This window comes from Xyrauchen texanus, chromosome 8 (assembly GCF_025860055.1).
Source record: "Xyrauchen texanus isolate HMW12.3.18 chromosome 8, RBS_HiC_50CHRs, whole genome shotgun sequence".
Taxonomy (NCBI): Eukaryota; Metazoa; Chordata; class Actinopteri; order Cypriniformes; family Catostomidae; genus Xyrauchen; species Xyrauchen texanus.
In genome coordinates, this window is record NC_068283.1 from 35,983,467 (window position 1) to 36,008,244 (window position 24,778).

Consider the following 24,778-nt stretch of genomic DNA (forward strand, 5'->3'; position numbering starts at 1 on the left):
GTTTATCTGTCAACATGTTTGCTATTTGAGTGGAACAGAGAGGTTAAGGAGTTGAGCTGGACAACACAAAGAGAACAGTATTGAACACAGGTAGAGGTGACCGATTAAAAAAAAAAAGCAAAACAATGGAGAGTTACTGAAACCGAGTTGCTGAAACCTATGACCATTGTGTGCTTGAACTAGGCACTTGATCCCAAGTTGTTTTAAGAAGAATGCCTCTGCAATTGGTGTACTAGATGTCGCTTTGGGTAGGTATCTGTCAAATATAAATTAAACAAGTAGCATTACATTCAATTTTGTATAGGCTTTTTAGTTTTTTGTAAATTCCAGGCAAAGTTCGGAATAGGGATCTATAGTATATGATGTCATTGTTGTGTTAAAGCATGATAACATTGTGGTTTCAACCAACATATTCTTCAACATCTGCTTCAACCAATGGCATGAGTTTGAGGCAAGGCTGTATATTTTCCCAAAAATGGAAGACAGGGGAGGGTGGGATGATAAGAGTTTTTTTGGAATGCTGTTGGGGAAACAACCATATTTTTGCTGTTTGTTTTGCTAGTGCAGAAATCACATGCTTCACCATGAAGGTTTAACAGGTTCCAAAAGTAGTTAGGTGTTTCGCGTAGGTAAGTCTAACCTTTAACTCTCTCTTTTCAGCCGTGGATGTGAAGACCTTGCTACCGTCTGGGATGCAGAGCCCAGTAGGAGGTGATCAGGGCGGGGGTACCGGTGGGCCGGTGGACCTGCGAACAGACCCGCGTCTGAGTGCTGTGGATCCGTCGCTGAGGGAAAAACAGCTTCAGCATGAACTGCTCTTACTCAAACAACAACAAGAGCTCCAGAAACAGCTGCTGTTTGCTGAGTTCCAGAAACAGCACGAGGTTCTGACCCGCCAACATGAAGTGCAGCTACAGGAGCATCTTAAGGTTTGACCCTTGTTTGACTGGATGTGTTTTGTGTAGGGATTTGCAAAAATTGGACTAGTCAGCGGGTTGCCTAAACGACAAGATTTAAAAAAAAAAAAAAGCCCAATCAGACACATTTTTATGTGGCGTTACATAAGACAAGGTTTGTACCTTGAATTTATTTGAAACATTGAAAATGCTTGAATTTGGCTTTTTCAAATGTAAGTCCTGGAAAGCATTGAAAATAGTCATTTTTCCAAGAGGTGCTTAAAAAGTTATTGAATTATAGAAAAATCATAAAATATGTTGCTTAAATATTTAATAAATTAAATGTATTTATTTATTTTCTGAAAAACACAAAGACAGACCACTGGACCACTGCTGAAGCAGGCAGCGCAAAGACGGTGCTGTCACGTTGCACTTTTACTTTTGGCAGTGCTGTTCATAATTGGCAATCAATTGTTATTGGTGGATTTTAAAACTATATTTTTTTATAGATACTGCTGTGGCAGATTTAACAAGTATGAATCCTTGTAGCTACCAGTTTTAAATAATAATTACTCCCCAGAGTGGAAAAAATTAGATGAGATGTAAAACGTTCTGAGATTTGAATGCAGATCAATGGAGGATTTAGTTTTGTGAGCCATCTAGCGCCCCCTTTGTGACTCACAAAATAGGTTATTTCTGACAACATTTGGGTCAGTATCAAAATATGTTGACAAACATGTCCCTTGACTTTTTAGTCATGAAAAAGCTTTCAAAACATCGAAAAAAGAAATAAATAAAAGGTATCATTCTATAACCTAACCTTTAATTAAATTAAATGGCTTGCCTGAAAAAAATCATTGTACCTTTCATGTAAAGTTATTTATGTAGTTATTTTTGTAGTTATTTTTAATAAAAGCATTAGTGCAAGGCCGAACAAGTGTGCAAAAAAGCAAAACAAAATTGTTATTAATAATTAAAACCTATTTAAAACGATTGTTTGTCCCTTGATTTCATGGTAATGTTATTAACAATTATAAAACTTTTTTTTTTTTTTTATCCCCTTTTCTCCCAATTTGGAAAGCCCAATTCACACTACTTAGTATGTCCTCGTGGTGTCGCGGTTACTCGCGTCAGTCCGGATGGTGTAGGACAAGTCTCAGTTGCCTGTCAATCCACGCATCTTATCACGTGGTTCATCGTGCATGACACCGCGGAAATTCGCAGCATGTGGAGCCTCAAGCTACTCTCCGCGAACCACGCACAACTTACCACATGCCCCGTTGAGAGCGAGAACCACTAATTGCGACCACGAGGAGGTTACCTTATGTGACTCTACCCTCCCTAGCAACCGGACCAATTTGGTTGCTTAGGAGACCTGGCTGGAGTAATTCAGCATGCCCTGGATTTGAACTCACGACTCCAGGGGTGGTAGTCAGTGTCAAAACTCGCTGAGCTACCCAAGCCCCCGATAATTATTATTTTTTTTTTATAAAGTTGTGGAAAATAATTTTTTTACGTCAAAGTTCAGAGGCTGCATAAATATGCATGATTTTTCCCAGCATGTTAAGAAATTATTCATTCACATTTTAACTAATACTTGCCATGAACTAAAAAATTGGTGTTGTACCCCATTTCAAGTCAAGTGGCTTTTATTGTTATTTCAACCATATACAGCTAGTATAGTACACAGTGAAATGAAACAACGTTCCTCCAGGACTATGGTGCTACATAAAAACAACATAAAACAAATACAGAACTACATGGGACTATAAAGAACTAAAATACTAAAATCTAGTGTTTTTTTGTTTTATTTTTCCATTTAACCCTCATTAGTGTTAACTTGCTTAATTTGTGAAACAACAGCCAAGTTGTCCTTTATGAATAAAAAATAATGTCAACATGTTATAAAATGATTCCAGGCAAAAATATTGCGTTTATAGGCAAAAACTGATTTGAATGGAAAATTTCTATATTTTGTAAGTTAAAAGGTCAACATTTTTTGAGAATGACCCATTTGCAATTTGTGTCAGTTCCTCACATAAATCTGTTGTGTGACTTTAGAAAACATGGATCATAGCTCATGAATCATACGGACTACTGTTTATGGACCTAGTTATTCACTTTTGTTGAAAAGTGAACTACGTTTTAAGGGAGCACACTACAATTGCACATTCATTTCATCATGAATGAACCAAAATTGTTACTATGAGAATGTGGTTAAAGATGCACATTGAGATATGTTGTACTTGTAATAAGTTGTACTTTATAGAAATAAATTAACTGAATAAATAAATTAATATTTATTTTTTTAAAAATGGCATAGTCCTTGAAAACCAATTAAATGTGCTTGAAATGTCCTTGAAAGTCCTTGAATTTAACTTTCAAGCATCTGTACGAACCCTGATAAGACACATTCTTGCATGTAAAAACATCTAGCTCAACAGAATGGAACAGAATGCAGGAGTCTCAAGGTTTTTTTTATTTTTAAGTTTGCTTATTTTTAACTTCACATGCCATCCTAAAAATGCAATGCTGCTGCCATAATGCTCAAAACACAGGGAAAGACAGCAAATCATTGCTGTAGCAGTAATGATTTAAAGGGGATACATTTAGACACAGCTTACTGCAAGGGTTTTATTGTGCAATCAGCTAATGCACCACCGCTAAAAATATCAAAACTAAGAAAAAACGTATGAACCCTTGTAGGTCTTATATTTCGTTATGTCTGTACACACACCATACCATAACCCTTGACTGCTGACCTCTTCCCGAGCAGCAGCAGCAGGAGATCCTGGCAGCGAAGCGTCAACAGGAGCTGGAGCAGAAGAGAAAGCTGGAACAGCAGCGTCATGAAGAGATGGAGAAACAACGACTGGAACAACAGCTCATCATGCTACGGAACAAAGAGAAAGGCAAAGAGAGTATGCATCTCATTGCAACAATACATCAAATCTGATACATCCACTGTAAACTTTCCTTTCCTGTTTCACCATGTCTTAAACAGATGCGAAGCAACGTGGCACAATCACATCCAATCAGAAAATACTTGATGTTTAAAGGGATAGGTCGCCCAAAAATGAACCTTTCTTCAGCAGAACACAAACAAAGATTTTTAGAAGAATATTTCAGCTCTGTTGGCCCATACAATGCAAGTGAATGGTGATCAGGTGATTTGTAGCTCCAAATCACATAAAGGAAACACAGAAGTAATCCATAGGCTTCAGTGGTTAAATCCACATCTTCAGAAGCAATATAATAGGAACATGTGAGAAACAGTTCAACATTTAAATCTTTATTTTTTACTCTAAATCTCCATGTTCAGTTTCACTTTTACATCTGAAAGTCACACATGGTGCCTGTTTAGTTTCACTTACACGTCTAAAAGTTGGAGATTTAGAGTTAAAAAGGATTTCAATATTGTCCTGAATCTCAGCCACACCTATTATATTGCTTCTGAAGATATGGATTAAACCATTGGTTTATAGATTACTTTTATGCTGCCTTTACGTGATTTTTGGAGCTACAAAGGTCTGATCACCATTCACTTGCATTGTATGGACCTACAGAGCTGAGATATTCTTCAAAAAATCTTTGTTTGTGTTCTGTTGTAGAAAGAAATTCATACATATCTGAGATGGCATGAGTGTAAAAGTTGTGAGAGTAAATGATGAGAGAATTTTAATTTTGGGGTGAACTATCCATTTAATGGGATTTTTTTGGACCTACAAGATTTTTTGGACCTACAAGAAGAATCAAAGTACAGCATTTTGATTATAAACAAAATATAATCAAAATGCTGTACTTGGAGGAGATTTTATCGCTAGTCGCATTATCACGTCACATATCGTTAGGGCACTGTGTTACTTACTGTGCGAAAAGTTCCTGAATTGGGCTCTCTACAGGTTGCAACAAAAGGAAATAAAACATATAGATAATGTTATTGTTAATTTGTTTGTTGCTATTATTATACAGTGCCATGACTATTCTTTGAAAATCTTTAGGCACAGCAGGCACAAATTGCTCTATCATTTCTTATATTTTGCTATTTACCATTAAAAACAACACAGTGCAATGCTAGGCTTTTAGGAGCAACAAAATAGATTATTTTTAGCAGGATATATAGAAAGTGTCCATTGCTTTCCACAGGATGATTTCTACACTGTGCCAGCTGCAGTCTTTAAAAAGTCACTACATTAAAATACACACCTCATTGCACAGACCATGCAGCATAACAGAGGCATTTTGAAAGGACAGAAATATTCATTTGAAAAAGATCATTGTGGTTTTGCACACCTACCCCCTATCATGATGACAGACCAGTGGTTCATTGGTGGTGCTTGTTAAGACAAGCATCAATATTTCTCATAATTATGGTTTTGAGTTTGTTGACTATTTAACCTTAAAGGGATAGTTCACCAAAAAATTAGTAAACTGGGGTTAACACTGTCATAACATCTAGTTCTGATTGTCATTCTCTAATTGAATCATTTCTGTCCTCTGCTCTCAGGTGCCATAGCCAGTACTGAGGTCAAACTGAAGCTACAGGAGTTCCTGTTGAGCAAGAAGGAACCCGGCCCTGGTGGACTCAACCATTCCTTCTCTCAGAAGTGCTGGTGAGAGGCTCATATCTTTGCCATGTTAAACATACTTTACTCTCAGCCATACTCTGTGCTGGTATACCTTCAAAATCAAAGCTAGTTTTAAATTTAGTGTAACATGTTGTAATGTGAATATGCTCATGTTATAAGCAAACTTATGTTACATGAGGGTCTTATTTTCTCTCAAGTTATGGAATTGTGATAGTTGAGGTTTTTAATAGTGGGTACAGTATATGTATGTGTGTGTTTTTTAAGGGGGGGGCACCATAAGTCCCTGGAGCAGAGCTCCCCTCCGCAGAGCAACACACCAGGAACGCCCCCCTCATACAAACTCCCTCCACTGCTGGGGGCCTATGAGGGCAAAGATGACTTCCCTCTCCGTAAGACCGGTGAGTGCACCTGCATATCCTGTTTTAATTTTCTCTGTTGGTGGAACATTCCACCTTTTAGAAAAGCTCCATTTGACTGATTTCATTTTTGGCATTAAACATTTAAGTGCCAGTGATGTTATCATAATTGTTTTGGAATACCTGATGATGTCACAATGGCCTGATGCTTTAGCTGCTGATGTCAGCTCTCCATCTGAAAACCACTCCTCTGGCTTTCTTCTCTCTCTATGAATCATTTTACCAAAAACTTTAAACTGTATTCTTTTGCAGCCTTGCAGACAATGCTGTTTTCTTTCAGGGAACGTAAATGTAGTTGTTTTGCTAAATACATTTTAATTATGAGTAATAAGTTGACACCATATTGTAAGATGTTAACAGGTTGAATAAAACAAATGTGTCCTTTTGTATGTGAGCGTGTAAATATCACAGCATTATTTTCCTTCTGCTTTGAGCTGTTCAACAGTATGGGGGTATGCAGCGGTATCACACAAAGCAGTGTAAGGTGTCTGTGTGAGTGTGTGTGTGTGCAGGGATTGAGGCTCTTCGGTGAGGAGTCTGCAGGTGTGAGTCATAATGAGTCATCAGACCCACGGACTCACACACACACACACACACTGGTCATCTTTTCACCCTCACAGCTATCAGCCATACTCTTATACACCCACACAGATTCAGTCAGTCTGTGCTCCTACATACATACACACACACACACACACACACACACACACATCTGCTATCTGCTTTTTACAAACAGCTATCTTTTAATCTGTCACACCTACACTGCTCTATAAAGCTCTCTATAATAGAACTGACGCACATGTGATCCAGTGGATGGGGCACGCATGCATGCATGCATGCAAGCACGCACGCACGCACGCACGTCTCATGACTTCCAAATATCTGAGTGTTCAGAAAGAGATGTTTTAAAAGTGCCTCTGAATTAAATCTCAAGTTCAATTTCCATGAATCAGTTCAAACTGTCTGTTGCAAGCAATTAATAAAAAAATTATTCAACAATTAATTAGCATCAACTCAAAATTCCTCAGAAATTTTCCAAATGAAAATGATCAAAATGATCAAAGTCATTCTTCCTTGTTCATCTAGGGAAAAACAGTGTAGAAAACATGCCTTTATTATTATTTTTTTCCCACTGTATTTTACATTTTTTGTAATTTAACATTTTGAGTCTAATTTGCAACGGTTATTTTTAGAAATATTAAAATAATAAATAGAAATTATTTAAGGCTTGTCAGTGGAAATTTGGTAACATTTTACATTAAGGTTCCATTTGTTAACATTAGTTAATGCCTTAGATATCATGAACAAACAATGAACAATATATTTTTTACAGCATTTATTCATCTTTATTCATGTAGATAATAAATACAATTGTTCAATGTTAGTTCATGTTCGTTTATAGTGCATTAAGTAATGTTAACAAATACATCTTTTTATTATAAAAATGTGTTAGTATATGTTGAAATTATCATGAAGCAAGATTAATAAATGCTGTAGAAGAATTGTTTGTTGTTAGTAAAATATTACCAAATTGGGTAATCAGTTGAAGTCAGAAGTTTACATACACTTGGGTTGAAGGTATTGCATTCATCTGTACAAACAATAGTATGCAAGTATAAACACCATGCAGTCATCATACTGCTCAGGAAGGAGACGCATTCTGTCACCTAGAGATGAATGTAGTTTGGTGCGAATAGTGCAGATCAATCCCAGAACAACAGCAAAGTACCTTGTGAAGATGCTGGGGGAAGCAGATAGACAAGTATCTATATCCACAGTAAAACGAGTCCTATATCAACATAACCTGAAAGGCTGCTCAGCAAGGAAGAAGCCACTGCACATGTTGAATTGCTCTAATCAAATAATTAAATGCATTGTATTATCAGTGCAACCAAGAACTTGTAAAATGCATCTGATGTCTACTTGCCATCGCAAAATCTAGGACACGACTGGGTGGAGGTAATGGGCATTTTCTAAACTGTATTTTTGCATTTTGCACATCAGGAAAGGGGATGCAACTTGACAAGTCGTTCCAAATAAAAGTAAGAAAGTTATTTTTGCACAAAGGGCAAAGACTTTTAGTGAAGGGTCCATTCAAACTGTAATGTCATACTCTCTCTAGAGAGCCCACATTAAGAGCTTTGTCCTTTGCAGTGAGTAGGGCATAGGGATGATCACTTTCGATTGGAATTCGAATGTTCGAATGTTCCTTCTGCTCTGTGCTGTGGAACAACAAATCATATTAATTATCTGTGAGGAGGAGGAGGGCATGGCCGGGCCGTGATGGAGTGGCGTGAGAGAGAGAGACGCACGCGGCTACTCTTTACGTTTGTTTAAAGTTTACCATTAAACTTTGGTTACTGTTCAGCCAGTTCCCGACACCTCCTTGCCCATCCTTTGTGTTACATTGGTGCCAAAACCTGGGATGGAAACAGGGGTACAGGACCAAATGGACAAGGCAGGGCAAGTTGAACCACAATGAGCAGTCTTTTCCCCTCTCCCTCCTAAGAGGCCAACAGCAGCTGGTGATCGGCAGAGATCGCCCAACTCTGCTATCTCCGGGAAGGAGAGTGAGATGTCCGAGTCTACGACAGATTTCGCCTCCAGGTTCCTGATTGTGGCAAACAAGTTGGGTTATTAATTGGATAACTAATTGGAGTGGTGGTGGTGTAGTGGTCTGAGCACATAACTGGTAATCTGGTAATCAGAAGGATGCTGGTTCAAGCCCCACAGCCACCACCATTGTGTCCTTGAGCAAGGCACTTAACTCCAGGTTGCTCCAGGGGGATTGTCCCTGTAATAAGGGCTCTGTAAGTCACTTTGGATAAAAGCGTCTGATAAATGTAAATGTATCAAATGTACTCTGAGTCCGAGCTAAGGGATCTGTTTAACTGATGTCTTAAGGACCCTTTTGGTACCTGGGAGATGAAAGAGCTGGGGCCCATACATGAATTTACTTACATACGTTTGCAAGTGCACATGGGGACAAAGATTTTACTTTTTGGAGAAATCTCCTCTGGTCTGAAGAAACCAAAATGTAACTGTTTGGCCATAATGACCATCATTATGTTGGGAGGAAAAAGGGTGAGGCTTGCAAGCCTAAGAACACCATCCCAACCGTGAAGCATGGGGGTGGCAGCATCATGTTGTGGGGATGCATTGCTGCAGGAGGGACTGGTGCACTTCATAAAATAGATTGCATCATGAGGAAGGAAAATTATGTGTATTGAAGCAGCATCTCAAGATATCAGCCAGGAAGTTAAAGCTCAGTTACAAATGGGTCTGCCAAATGGACAATGACCCCAAGCATACCTCCAAAGTTGTGGCAAAATGGCCGGAACAAATGGAACCTTATTGTAAAGTGTTACCAAAAAATACCCACGTCAAAATATATATTGAATACTTGAAAAAAAAAAAATGAAGATATAAGTATTTTTAGCTTTATCACCCAGCCCAAGTGTGTGCAAGTAACCGCAGACAGGTCTGTTACCGTAGGCGTAACACTCCACATAACAAGTGTTTTGGCAACACACGACTGCAATCTCCTTACATAATATGACCTCAGTAGATGTTTATCTTTTCATGCAATATCACCCCTCATCTCCCCTGTCTCACACATTTATTTTAAATCTAGTTAAATCCATACTAAAGCCACTGATGGCATTAGGGCTAAAGTCCTCTGCTGCTCTATAGGCCTAGGAAGAAAGTGACGCACAAACCGGCCTAAAAAAACACAGGGCTCGGTCAAGCCGCATTACACAGGCCGTGTTTGGATAATTGTCCCAATTTCTTTTTTCCTTTTAAAACAGTCAAATCCCTTTTTAGTTCAATTAGTTTAATTTGGCCCGTCATCTCCGGAATCAACACAGATCAAATGGGCACACAGTAAATATAGCTGTTATCTCTAGCACTCTGTGCATGGACGAGTAAACGAAAGAGAGAGAGAGAGAGAGCGAGAGATTGATTGCTATCCATGGTCCTGATGCACAAGAGAGAGAGCTCCAATGCCTTATTAGTGCCTTATTAGTGGTGTATGCTAGGACAAGCATCACTATTATTATCGCTTATACTTACGGTAGTGTTAAGGCTCTAACCCCAAGTATTAAACTGTAGCGCATATTTCCTGCACCATTTTTGCTACCAACATGAATGATACCACAAATGATGCAGCTTGTTAAGCAGAGTTGCACTATTACTTTTGTGATCAGCCTTAAGAGTTTTTCCTGGCGGACATTAAAACCTCATAGATGTTCATTAAAGGAGGGAAATGAGCCATTTCGAGGGACTTTGGGTGGGCTATTTGGACTTTGGTAAGCAACCATCCAGCTCGACCTAGAAACCACCAAGCCACACCCTAGCAACCACATGGTAATGCAGTAAAATCCACTCTGAACCCCTCAGAATCTGTATAGCAAGTTTGCAACCCACTGACCATCCATAACACCCTTGCATCCTGGCAATGAGTTTTACACAGGCAAGCAGTACTCACATTTTCTTAAGAGAAAATAAACATCTTGTTAATTTTATTCTCTCTTTTTCTCTCTTTCAGCTTCTGAGCCCAATCTGAAGGTACGTTCACGGTTAAAACAGAAGGTGGCTGAGAGGAGGAGCAGCCCACTGCTCAGACGGAAAGACGGTACCGTGATCAGCACCTTCAAGAAAAGAGCCATTGAGATATCAGGTGAACAGTTTGTGAGAAAGCAACACTGCTTGCAGAACCCTCAGGCATATTTAGTGTTGTTTGTGTAAGGCCCAAAGATAAATGTAATTGAAATTGAACCCCTGCACATGTGGTGAAAAGATAACTTGGCAGGTTTGGAAAAGACCAGCAGGTTTTAGCTTTGCAAAACAACGAGGTTATATGGAAGATGCAATCCTGAAGTTATAACAGTATCTGAGGTGTGTGTACAAAAATTAGCCTGTGAAATGCTAAGTGTGAACACTTGCAAGCAAAAATAACAAGCACATGCTATTGTGTGATTTCTGTGCTGTTAATACAAACCTAGTTTGGAGGAAGGATCAAGTCTTGAAGCATACAACATTAGTGGTGGTTATTGCCAATGCCGATGCCAGTATCTAAAAAGCAGTGTGGCTGATTTTAGAAGTAAATGTAGATATACAGTATATATACAATTTAAATATAGCAAACATATATACACAAAATTGCTGACTTTTATTTTACACAATGTTTACTAAAAATCCACTTATTATTTCAAAACAAAAAATGTCCATTATTCATTAACAAGGCTTTTGGCTTATTTTGGAACTTTGAACACCAGACAAAATGACCACTTCTGTTAATTGGTCAATCGAACACAGTTATCGGCCGATGCAGATAATCTCAAGAGCCAAATATCGGCCAATTAATCAGCCTGGCCGATATTAGGTGTATTATTATTATTATACACCTTTTGAGTAATAATAGGCTACATGTAATCTGGATCATGTAAAAATCAAAATACATTGTCCATGACTTTATTACAAAATTTGAATACTTGTAATTAGTAGGGATGCACCAGTATCGGCTCCAATAGTGACGCTTTTAGATGGAACAGTTATTGGTCTGATGAGTCCAATCCAAATCCGATACTATGTGCAAGTCATGTTCGTAACAGTCAAGTTAGGGTTAGGGTTAACCTGATCCCATGACAAAAAAGAACCATAAAAGCACCATTAAAGTAGTCCATATGACTCGTGCATTTTATTCAAAGCCACTTGAAAACACGCAATTACTCTGTATATTTCAAAAGGCTGTGTTTAATAAGTAAATATATAGTATGCATGCGCAGCGCATTAGTGAATGGCGCGTCTCTGTTGACACACATACATGGCGTGTGCAGGCTGATGATGCGCTCTCTTTTAGTGGCTCGCAATATGTGTGCACTCCACACGAACAACATCACAGATGTAGATGCTCAGTAGTTCAGTTCACTTATAAAATGCATTGAGAACGGCAACGGAGGAGCACTTCACCAGATTTTGAATTAGAAGCGAGTTAAACTACTGTGAATTAGTCCACACTGAGATATTTACAGGACTTTCTGGAGTGATCTGACCTTCAAAATAAAAGTCAGAAGGTTTTAAAGTTAAAGGTGCATGACTGAAATATATATCTTTTGTTTACTTTGTTCTCTTTGTTTACTTTTAACAATAAAGTTTTTCTTTAATATGTTATGCATTTATATTTAAATAATCTGTAGTTTGAGGATTGTGATTGTGAAGTATAGATATTCCAAACTGATATCGGATCAGGAGCAGGATCGGCCGATACAGAGATTTCAGGTATCGAAATCGGATCAGAAGTGAAAAGTGTCATCTCTGCATCCCAATAATTAGACTACATTACTGTTTAAATTGTTTATAATCAGATTACTGTAATTTATTTATGAATTACATGATTACCTATCAGACAACAGCAATATTTTTCAGTTATTGTTACTTATAGTACCCCTTAATAAAAATTAAAAAAAGAAGAGTATCAGATAAGATTGCACAAAAAGTGTAATCTAAAAAGCGTGATTTGGGATCTGTGCCAGATTACATTCTAACCAACTCTGTTGCGGATACATTTAAACTGGTTAGACCAATTACATTTTATTTTAATCAGCTATATTTTCTAATGATGCAGCTATTGTGTGTATGTTAAAATGTTTGTGTGTGTGTTTTAGTGTCCTCTATGTGCAGCAGTGCTCCTGGCTCGGGGCCCAGTTCTCCAAACAGCTCTAACAGTGCCATTGCTGAGAATGGCTCCAGCGGCTCCGTCCCAAACATCCACGCTGAGGTGAGAGACTCACCCCTCCACACGCCTCTCAATAGGTCGGGCATAAAAAAAGACAATAAATTGGCACCAAAACAGTAGATAATAACACTGTTTCTATGGAAACAACTGAGCCTAGGCTTACATTGGTATGCTAATCCCTAAAAAAAAAACATGTTTTGGGAGGCAGTCTCACAGTTTTGGGTGAATTCAATGGTTGGCTGTCTGATAGAGTAGTTCTAGGGTGAGTTGTGTCTGTAGGCTTTAAGTTGACCACAGCTGCTTGGACCGAACAGCAAGGAGCTGCCCGGGGTGAACCCTGCATGCCAAATAGCCAGCCTTGAGGATCACCTTAACCTTGAGAGCCAGAGAGAGTGTGTGTGTACTTGTCACAGAGGGCTTGAAGCTGTAGGGGAACAACACTGAAATTGAATTTGTCAGCTCTGAGCCAAATGAGAACTTAGCCAATTGACTTAAATTTATTTGTAGTTTTTTGTTTTTTATCCATATTGTTTGTTATTTTTGTGTGCAGAATAATAATTACAGTGTAGGGCTGTGCGTTATTAAGGTTTATATCGTTGAAAAATTAAGCTGTTTTTGCATCGTTTTTTTAATTAATCTATCTTTTTTTAATTAATCATTTAATAATTAATTGAAATGAAAATAAATTCATTTAAATGAATTTAACTGTACAGTATATCCAGGTTTGGAATGGAGAATAAACTTCTATAATCGTGAATAAGAGGCCACAGCAAATATTATTTATGCGTTCCCATTTGGCCTAACAGCCCCCCAAAAAATCTACTACTTCATGACTTTCCAAAAGAGGGGCAAAAAAGAGAGATATGGATTATGGCAGTGAGAAGAGAGAAAGAGGCCAAATTTGAGGTCACTCTGTCATCAACTGTATTTGAAACCACATTGCATCAGTGTTGACTATTTTTTTTTAAATATATAATCCAGGGTAAAATGACAGAATAATGTAAAAAATCATAAAAAATTTGAAAATATAAAATAGTTTACTGCAAAATTAAGGCAAAAATCACAGTCTGTGAAAAGGGTCCATTCTTTGGATAATCCAAAAATAGGCATCACCACATGGTTAAATCATTAAACTGTTTTTAATTAATTTGACACCAAAACTGTTTTGTGATATACACTGTTGATGCAATATAAAATTACTCTATAATACACCACATGTTTGCAAAGAGATTCAATGGAATAGTTCACCCAAAAATGAAAATCGTGTCATCATTTACTCATCCTCATGTCATTCCGAATTATCTTTTCTCATAACGTTTATGATTTTCACTGAATTTCATGTTGTTTCACACCAAGACCTGTCGCATGAGTTCATGCTTTTTAAAAAAAAATCCCTTTGTTGAGATGTTGTGTTTTGCTACAATTGCTTGATTGCTGGTTAACAGTAGAGTCAGAAACAATCGGTACACTTTGATTTCCTAATAATGGAAACCATTTTTTAGCTTCTCATTGCATAACATAAGGGCACATGAATTAGTCAAAATGAAAAGAACAAGAAAAAATATGTCAAACTCATCAACTAGCAAACTCCAGATTGCTTCCGTTCGACTACTGAATGGTCGAAGGCGGAGATGATGTATGAATCACCTCATTAGCTCTGTACCACTCCCCGAAAATAGTCTTAGATCATTATGCCAGAGCCCCGGTAGCCTAGCAATGTAACCTTGTGAAAAGTAGACAAATTCGAGGGAGATTAGAATGCTGACATCATCTCTGCTACAGTTTGTGTGCTGTGCCATGTCCGCTTTGTCTTTTTCTTCCTTGTCTTTTCTTAGCGTAACCTTTGAGTCAGAGTGAGAGTGACTTGGCTCAATGAACAGCTTATATTGAAAGGCTTAAATTGGGTCTTTGGGGATGAATAAATGTTTCCTCATTAAGCAGATCCATTCATTTTAGTTTTTTGGCTGTTGAAATGGCTGCGCTCCAAGTCTAGGGTCAGGTGATGGCATTACCAGCACTTAAAAACACCTCCACATTTCTCACTGGGCTCTCCATTGGGTCTTATTAGAATAATGCAAAACACACTGTATTCTCCATATAACTAGGCCAGTTACCAAACTGTGGTATGCATTATAATCAGAGGGATCCGGACTGCCCTGGTACGCAATATTCAAAAACAACAAAAAGAAAATAGATAAATGCAGGCATTTTACATTTATAGACATTTGTCCAAAAACTGGGAGCTTGCACACAGTTATTTTGCTCAATGCAGGAATATTTTGAGGGATCATTGTGGCATTTCAATGATTTTAGCACTTGGTCTGAAAAGTTTGAGAGCCACTGGATTAGTCCATTTCCTGTTCCAAACAGACAGTGTGGCCACAAAAACCGTTACATTGTTTTTAAGTGGCATTACAAATGCAGACAAGTATTTACCACATGCTTGGTAATGAAGAAGGATTTCCAAAGAAGAATGCCTTTGAATAAAGTGATCAAGTCAAGACAGAATCCTTGTCTGGGAACCCTTCCCTAGATGAAACGGTTTCTTTCCTCAGGTTGCATTTTGAAGTCTGTGTGCCTATTGTTTGTCCTGTGGGACTCGTATCTTTCTTCTCCTCTCTTTCGGCAGCAGTTACGTTCTCTGCATCAGTCTCTGACCGGGGATGGGACACTGAGTCCCCTGAGCCTCTACACCTCTCCATCTCTGCCCAACATCTCTCTGGGACTGCCTGCTAATGCACACATCACGGTGAGTGTAATCTGCTACATCTTGGTGGCTTTGTGATAGTTGAGATGTTTCCTGCGTCTTGAAATTCCTTCTTGAATGTTGTAGGCTGAACCCCCATGGATTCTTAGTAGACTCTGGTACGTGGGTTGCAGCTTTACTGCAAGAAGCAGCCGAGGTTTCTAAATTAAAGTGAATATTGGGGAAGACACACCCCCTCAATGGCAATTGGCCCAATCTATTATTGTCTATTCTAGGCTCCTCAGAATCTCGGTGGCCAGCAGGATGCAGAGCGGCAGGCAATCCAGAATTTGCGTCAAGGTGGGGCACTTACGGGGAAGTTTATCAGCACATCGTCCCTGCTGGCGTGCCTGCCTACCGGGGCACCCCACGACCCCGAGCCTCCTTCCACCCCCAATAGCCACAGTAGCCATTCCTCACTTCTCCATCATGTACTACTGTTGGAGCAGGCTCGTCAACAGAGTGCACTTCTCGCAGGTACAGAGATAAATGCATATCGTACACATACACATTGCATTTGGTTGAATGTAATTTTCCTCCTGAGCCGACAAATACATTGATCTCTACGGAGTGAAGTGTCTGTGATGCCCCCAGCACCACGTTGCGCTTCCGACAGGTGTTTTAATGCAATGCTCAGTTGAAACAATTTCAACTTTGACTATTGCTGCAGCCACTGATTACTGGACAATTAAGATTACATTTGTTAATGTGGCAGTACCAGTGGCAAAATCAAAACAAGATGTTTTATTGCTGCGCTTTTCATGTGGAGATCAAAGCAGCGCTTGCCACTTAAGGGCATCCGTAGATTGCCTTAATCTAAATATTGCTACATTGTTGATTTTGTTTTTTCGAAAATGTTTGTAATGCCCAAACAAAGTACACTGAATAGCAAAGCTCAAACATTTCGTTATCATCTCTGTATGTTAATCCTACAGTCCCTATGTATGGGCAGTCTCCACTGGTGACAGGTGAGCGGGTGTCCAACAACATGCGCACAATGAATAAGTTGCCTAGGCACCGGCCACTGAGCCGCACACAGTCTGCTCCCCTACCGCAAACACCACAGGCCTTGCAGCACCTCGTAATGCAACAACAGCACCAGCACTTCCTAGAGAAACAGAAACACTACCAGCTAAATAAGGTAGAGAGTGCTATAATGAGACATTTGTTGCTTCGCCAACAATTATTCAAGCTAAAAAAATCTTTTTTGCCTAATACCATTTTTACTGTTTAGTAAAATTTGCTAACTAGCCCCACCTTCCTTCAGATCCTCTCTAAAGGTGCGGAGCTTCCAAGACAGCCTCCCACTCACCCAGAGGAGACGGAAGAGGAACTTACGGAAACTGCAGAGATGCTTGAGGAGCGAGGGGAGGGGCTTGATTGTGTTAGGGGGGGGTTACAGAAAGAAAGCTCTGGTGAGACCACACCCCCTTCTGAACGTCTGGTCCCGTTGAAGGGAGAGAGCACAGAAAGTGACTTGGAGGAAGATGATGATGATGATGAAGCCATTGAACTGAGGGAATGCGATGAAGAGGGCGCTCCCTATGGCCAGGTGAGAAGTCTTTTCTATTTTTAATATTTTACTCCTCTTTTATTTAGTATTGATTCCACTTCGTAAAAGGATTTAAACACCTGCGTAAACAACAGACATTAACTCATTCAGCTGAATTGATGGTCTGATGAATACTAACCTTTCATCATCACCACAAAACACACAGACTGTCCACGTGCAGCCTAGTTTTTCTAGGACAGTCTTTTCCAGACAGTACGATTCTTTGCATGTTAGTGCATGCATCCGATGTTGACTGTGCTAAAAGAGTATCACAAAGCAGTCATAGCAGGCATGCATTGAATGCATCTGTAGGGGTTTGCGGTTTAAAGAGTATACTGGACTTTGAAAGGCTAGAGTGTTCGACCATGCACGAGACAAAACAGAACGCGGAAACACGTAGTATACCCTGGCCTTAAAGGGCTTTACAAGTTGTTAGTTTGAATTGCTGGAGATCTTTGTGTCTACTCAGTTCCTACTCAGCTGCACTAAATTTCACACTAAAAATGATGGCTGGTAAACTTTCAAATTTCACTCACCAGTGTTTGAGTAGAATAGTGGCAAATTTATTAACACCAAGATCCTTTCCTTAACACTTTATTTGTTCTGTGTGCGCAAAGACGTGATCCTTGCAATGCATTTGTCATTGAATATGCCTCTTTTAATACCCTTTCTCTTCTTTACAGTCAGTTGATGAGCAAAAACAAAAAAACAAAACAATTATTTCTAATCACACATAGACACACTAAAGAAACTATGTTCTCTCACGTTACGTGTGCTCACTGGCTGATGCCGGTAGTCTTAAAGAGACAGTGCCGATTTAGCATATCAACTGTTCTTCATGTTAATATAAATACTTGTAAATAGTACAAATTATGCTAGTATAAAAAGTATAAATGACATAATATGTGCAATTTCAAGACATTTATTGGTGTAATAGACTGCATTTGAACATTTTTCAAAAGATGTGGCAAATACGATGCAAAACAAATAGTCAAATTTTATTTTGTGAAATCAATATTTTTAATTGTACCTAGAAGGATTACTTCAAAGGTTAGAAGGTCCCTTTATAATTAAAAGCATTTGCTGAAAGATAATTCCTTTAATATGGTAAACAAAATGGAAATAAATAAATGGAAATATACCCATGTGAGTCAATATTGAATCCAATCGAGACTGTGAATCGGAATCTATCATCAAAACTGTAGTAGTCTTACCTCTGTTTAACACATTTTAACATGCTTAAATCTGTTCCATAGAATTCTGCAGATTTTCCCCCCAAATTAGTGTAGAAAATGTAAAAACAAAGTTGATGCAGATTCTGGCTTGTCCGGTGTACAGTATTGTAAACAGTCACTGTCGCTCATGTTGCCAGAATTCACCAATACTTATTGAAAAATGAATGGCTTTGCAAATCACTGTATGTGTGAACACCCCTCAAGACTCGTGTTAACCTTTGTCCACCATTCTGTAAATAATAAGTTCAGTCAATGTTCTATATTTATCCCTTTATCCTCTCTCCTGCCCGCATTCTATTTTGAATAACATGCAAAGCCATCAGCGCTTATTCAGAAACATTTTTGACTTTAGTGTTGAGCAGATCTTATGTCATTTTTGCAATCGTGACAAAGAACAGTGACTGTGCATGCATAAGTCATCATGCAAAACCTGTTTACGTAAATGTTTGAGCTATGAGCTCACACAACAGATCGGTCACTATAAGCTTTTGCGCTATGAAGCCAGATTGTTTTATTTTTTTTATTTGTGGTGCTTGCTAATTATTATTGCTCATACTTTGGTTAAAAGTTTGCTCTAGAGATGATAAAACAGTCAAAAAATGATGTTAACTTGCATTGAAGTAGGGAACTTGGCTATATCTAGGAGCCAGGATATCATAAAGATTGGAGGTAGGCTCAGATAAGAAAAATACTCCATTGAGGTTTTCTTTATGAATTAGGCTCATGTTTCTTACCAAATTTCCAAATAGTTTCAAAGTCCCTTAGAGGGAAGTCTGGTCACTTGGTGGCCATGTTCATAACGCCTCTGGGCAGCCTGCAGGACATAATTTTATATGGATATATGTACAATTCCTATCTACTTGAATGGGGAAAGACCGTAATCTCCAAAATGGTCGGCCATGTTTACACAAGGGTTAATGTAGAGTCAGCCTGTTGTTAACGGTGATCAGGACCCCTGCGCGAAGCAACCGGATGACTGTAAATGATCCTGCTTATTACATGGCTACTAACCAGTTCTGTTGGTGTTCATTTTGTGAAAATGACCATCTGTCTCCTCATTATCCAGCCTATTAAAAGACTACTTGCCAAATAAACAAATAATTGAAACATTGATTTGAGTTGAAATAATTTTATTAGCTTACTTTTAGAGATCGCACAGTGATCCGAGAAGCAGGAAAGATGACTCACAATGCCTGGATAACCAGTTTGATACATATACGTTTGATACCGATGCTGCCATTGACTAATCACAATTGAGTATTCTAGAGTGGCGTGTTATAAGATAAAAAACATACACTATTTCAACTCTGAAATGAAAAATGACAACAATCATACCATACCATGTGCTGCTTTACCTTAGATAAAGCTGAAGAAAACACAATTTTTTAGGCTAATGTGGATGTGCATTCTCTCGTACACTGAGAGGTGATGTCGCTGACAAAGTTGATTGACTCTTTTAACTGTAAGATGGGACCTCCATTCCTAGAGCTACCACATTAAGCTTTAAGATTTCTCCCATTTATAAGTATACCAGTGACCCATCTCATCCTATACTTTTCCTCTTTGGCCCAGATAATACGAAAGTTGTGTTTTTCAAAAACGTTTTGACAAGTGGACAGTTCCACTGTTCTACTTTCCATCTAAGATGAGACCGAGCCCAGAGAAGTCGGCAGTGCTTTTGGACAAAAAAAGCATCACCTGTTTCACATCACCTTTTTATTCCAACTCGTCAAATTGTTATTAGTCTTAAATTGCCACTGTCCCAACTTTAATGGAGCATGTTGCAATCATCTGATTTGAAATTACATTACATTTTCAAAAAAAGCTATAAAATTCTCAAGTAAATATAATTTTAATGTTGTTTCGAAATTTCAAGAATATTGATAAAAAAAAATGAGCAGCGAGTTTGGCACTTTTGTAATTAACTATGTTGAAATATGTGTGTCCTTTGCATTGTCATTCAGCATCTTTTAAGAGCCATTGGAATTTCCAAAGCTTCCACCGCTGTACAAGATCTTAAGTGCGTAGGCAAGTTCATGATAAGTGTTGGGATGCACTTGCGGGGGCTTGGTGACTGGAGATCCAGGGTTTTCCTCTTAACAAGAGCGATTGCAGCTATTTCGCCCCCCTGAAATGAGGGATTAAAGAGGAAGATTGCTTTCTTCTCTTCCTCCCACCAGTGACTCACAACTGGAGGCTAGATGGGGAAGAGAGAGAAATGACTGGGTGATAGAAAGACACAACAATCTGTTTGCAGCATATACATTTCACTCATTAAGAAATCAGCTTGAGAACGCGGGTGGAGATTCCTCAGAGAGCAAAAGTTTAGTTTTTAAGCATCACTATTACTGTTGCTTATACTTTGGGTTAGGCATTTCAAAAAACCGGTATCCTTAAGTATTAAACTTTGACACCCCACACCATTAATGATATAGACATAACACCTCCAATTGTGTGGCCCAAAAGGAAAGTTTACCTTTGGGGATATACCCTTTTGTCTTGGGCCAGTAAGGAACTACCTACCTTCATGATGATATCATAGTATTCTTCAAAGTGGCATCTAAATACTATGACATTTGAACACGGTAATTATACACACAGTAATGGCATTTATCAAAGTTCCACGGTAATACCATTTGATACCATAATTTTACCATTGCACGTGGTACTTTCTTATCAGCTTTGAACCTGTACCTGTGCAGGCTTATTGGACTTGGCACCATGATTATACCATGATTTTTGGACATTATCATGATGATAATATGGTATATTTGAAAGTACCATCTGATACAATCACTTCACTGTGATAATGCCACCATATTTTTTTGAGAGGGTCTCAATGTTTGACATGCAGTGAAATGTTTGCATTATTAATGCCACAATCCTTGTTTGACAATGTGTTTCCAGTGAATTTTAATATATATTGTATATACATATACAGGATGTATAAATAATATAATAACCACAGCTGCAATGATTCATGTAGTTATGCATTCAGACCCATTCATTTGCGTGGCATTCAGGCAGAATCAGTCCTCAAAAACAGCTAATTTTGATCTTAACACAGACCACATTAACATACATTTGTGTTGTTGGCGAGGAAGGAAGGAACAAGTGAATGAGTGAGAGAAGGCGTGAATGAAACCGAGAGAGTGACTGCTCTTTCTGCCTGCACTTATTGAGAAAAACATCTCAAAAGAGCACGCCATTATAATTCAGACTGCATCCTCCTTGTGCAGCGGCACACACACACACACACACACACACACATATCTACACATTCACTTCACTGTGAATGGCTCGTCTCTGACTCATCTCTCCTTGGTGATTCATCTCCTTCTCCGGACCCCACCTGCTTTTGCTACCCTGTACTTCACACCCAATCACAGCCCACCAGGTTGACATGACACTCCGCAGTGTGTGCATGTGTATGAGGAGGTGACATCTTGTCACCAATGAGGCAGCGATATCCCAAACAATTATTTTTGCTTTGGTCTGTCACAGATCCAGTTGCCCTTTCCTTCTCATTTAAACACCCCCACCTACATCCCTACATTCCTGTGTGTGTGTGTGCGCGCGCGTGTGTGTGTGTGTGTGTGTGTGTGTGTGTGTGCGCGCGTGTGTGTGTGTGTGTGTGTGTGTGAATGCCTCTGCTTGTCTGCCTTGGTGTCTTGAATACAAATTTAGCCCCCATCACTTGCCATACTGAGAGACAGACAGAAATGCGGCATGGCTTTTGTGTCTTGAATAGAAAAGAGGGAGTTGGAGTAAAAAGGAGAATTGTGAGTATTTGTGAGAGTGTGCACATATTTAGCTAAAGTTAGCAAATGTCCACAAAAGTTGTGAGTTACACTATAGTAATTAAAATTAGCTTTATATGAAACAATAGAAGTGTTTTGTATATCCCTATTTAGATTTAGTAAACCCAGTGTCCCCAGAAGTTAACAAAATCTGACAAAATGTTCCTTTTTAGACATGCAAAGAAAATAACTCATAAAACATTTTGTCATGCGCATATGTCCCCGGTTTAATAAACACTGTAGACCTTATTCACTCTAGCACCATCTTTGATTTTGAATGGCAATGACAACGAGTGTGAGGGATAGACTTACCATCTCTTCAATAGCATGAAAAGTATTAAAGCTTTGTAAAGCTCCTAGGTCAGATCTGATTTTCCACTACTCATGTTGCCTGACATGAGACTTCTTTGTCTACTGAATGTTCTGGGACAGATATTTTATCTATGATTTGTCTGCAGAATACAGCCCATTGAAGAGGCTGTAAGTCTATCCCTCATAAGTGAATAAGGTCTGTTGCATGTGTTTCTATGCACACGTACTGCATCAGTGGCTTTCTCCTTGCGCACACACACACACACATGCGTAGTCTCCTCTGTTCTGCTGATATAATATAAAGCAGACTCTGAGGCTGTTTACTGGAGGGGACTCTTGAGTAGATTTTGGCAGATGTTCACTGGATTTCGTTGAGATGCTCCACGTGTTTGGACTGGTGTTTAGTCTCTTACTTTCATAACTTAGTCTTCACACACATGTACATTTATGTTCTTTTACTGGCTTTAGCTGGGTGTAGAGTGGTTTCTCTAAAAAGCAGTGATTTTATCAATTAGATGACATACTGTAAGTTTGCATTCTTTCATGCTTGGCTGAAGTGATGACTGTGGCTTGCTTTCCTGTTTAGTTGATCTTAGCTGGAGCCACTGTCAAATACTTTGGCAGTGCATTAAACTCCCAAAACTAAGGTTTATTGAACTGAATTTCATGAAATATTAAATGTCTTTATGTTGAAGTGAATTGAACTGGATTTAAGTGTACTTGAACTGGGCTGAATAACACTATTAAACTGAACAAAATTAAACTACTGAACTGAACAGAAGTTAATTTTAGTGTGGTGGACTGAACCTAGCTTTATTTAACTGCATTGCACTGAACTGAATTTTCTCAATTTTAATTAAATATTTCTTTACTGGCCTTAATTAAACTGTTAAGAAATGAACTGAATTTAAATGTACTTTAGTTTAGATGAATTAAACTGCAAACATTACTGATATTAACTGAATTGAACTACATTAAATTAAAGTGTTATAAACTAAACTACATTAAACTGTTCTGAACTGAACTACATTAAACTGTTCTGAACTAAACTACATTAAACTGTTCTGAACTAAACTACATTAAACTGTTCTGAACTGAACTACATTAAACTGTTCTGAACTGAACTACATTAAACTGTTCTGAACTAAACTACATTAAACTGTTCTGAACTAAACTACATTAAACTGTTCTGAACTAAACTACATTAAACTGTTCTGAACTAAACTACATTAAACTGTTCTGAACTGAACTACATTAAACTGTTCTGAACTGAACTACATTAAACTGTTCTGAACTGAACTACATTAAACTGTTTTGAACTGAACTACATTAAACTGTTCTGAACTAAACTACATTAAACTGTTCTGAACTAAACTACATTAAACTGTTCTGAACTAAACTACATTAAACTGTTCTGAACTAAACTACATTAAACTGTTCTGAACTAAACTACATTAAACTGTTCTGAACTAAACTACATTAAACTGTTCTGAACTGAACTACATTAAACTGTTCTGAACTAAACTACATTAAAGGGGTCATGACATGGTTTTTTTTTATTGTATTATTATGTTACCTTAGGTGCAATTATAGTATTAATATATTTTTTTTTAAGAAAAACTTTTAAAATCTAGTGATTTATGACCTTTTCCCACCCTGTTTCTCATCCTCTGATTCAAACAGTCTGTTTTGGGGGCGTTTTCCATTTAAGACTTCAGTGTTAACGCCCACTGTTATGATTGGCTAACGTCAGTGCCTATGTATCAATTATTGACGCTCCCAGCCAGAACAATATGCAAGTAAACTAAGTAAAAACACTGTGATTATTCATAATGAATGAAATTGCGCTTTAAAAAGTAGTTTAAAGTTTAAAATAGATTACTTACAGTTTGCGTCGTCGTTGTTCCCAGAATAGCCGGCACGGACTTATCTTTGAGCAACAGTTTTCTGGCAAAGCCAGCATCATATTGAGATTTGTTCTCAAAACAGTCATCCTTAAAATGTACAGAACAAACGCTTAAGTTAACACTGCCGTGACTGGGTCGATCCGCAAAAAATAAACTGCATCCATTTTTCCCTGACGTCTGGATCTTTCGGCAGCTTATTCAGAGGTTTTGTTTGACCACAGCCAGGAACAGCACATCTGTGTGGCATCGTAATTTTCCTGTGCACAAGTAGTCTCTGTCAGAGCTCGCTGTCCATCGACTGAACACTTGTGAGGCGACGGCGATACTGAAATGAGCGTAGTTGTCTTGCGCTTATAGCGTAGTTATGTTGTGCTGGAGGCGGTCATATGCAAACGCTGTTACGTCACTTCTAACCGACACGTCACTTCTAACCATGAATCCAGAACGAGCTGTATTTTGAGCTTGATTAAATAAATGATTCGTTTAGAATGGGGAGGACGTCTTAAAATATTAAACTTGCAGGACGTTTTAATGATACAAAGACCTCTTATATACCAAAAGATCAAGGCAAATTTGGTTTCTCATG

The 24,778-nt window shown here is 38.4% G+C and overlaps 1 protein-coding gene across 4 annotated transcripts in view; it reads left to right on the forward strand.

Annotated features, from left to right (window-relative positions):
- Positions 1 to 24,778, forward strand: part of LOC127647152 (histone deacetylase 5-like) — a 115,771-nt gene that overhangs the window by 71,216 nt on the left and 19,777 nt on the right. For 3 of the 4 annotated variants that reach the window (XM_052131234.1, XM_052131235.1, XM_052131232.1), the window contains 10 exons: positions 661 to 929; positions 3,673 to 3,817; positions 5,404 to 5,509; positions 5,750 to 5,883; positions 10,451 to 10,582; positions 12,570 to 12,682; positions 15,270 to 15,389; positions 15,623 to 15,863; positions 16,322 to 16,527; positions 16,654 to 16,938. In XM_052131234.1, the coding sequence (XP_051987194.1) occupies positions 661 to 929; positions 3,673 to 3,817; positions 5,404 to 5,509; positions 5,750 to 5,883; positions 10,451 to 10,582; positions 12,570 to 12,682; positions 15,270 to 15,389; positions 15,623 to 15,863; positions 16,322 to 16,527; positions 16,654 to 16,938 (1,751 nt within the window). The remainder of the gene's footprint in view (positions 1 to 660; positions 930 to 3,672; positions 3,818 to 5,403; positions 5,510 to 5,749; positions 5,884 to 10,450; positions 10,583 to 12,569; positions 12,683 to 15,269; positions 15,390 to 15,622; positions 15,864 to 16,321; positions 16,528 to 16,653; positions 16,939 to 24,778) is intronic. The other variant, XM_052131233.1, reaches the window with a different exon arrangement.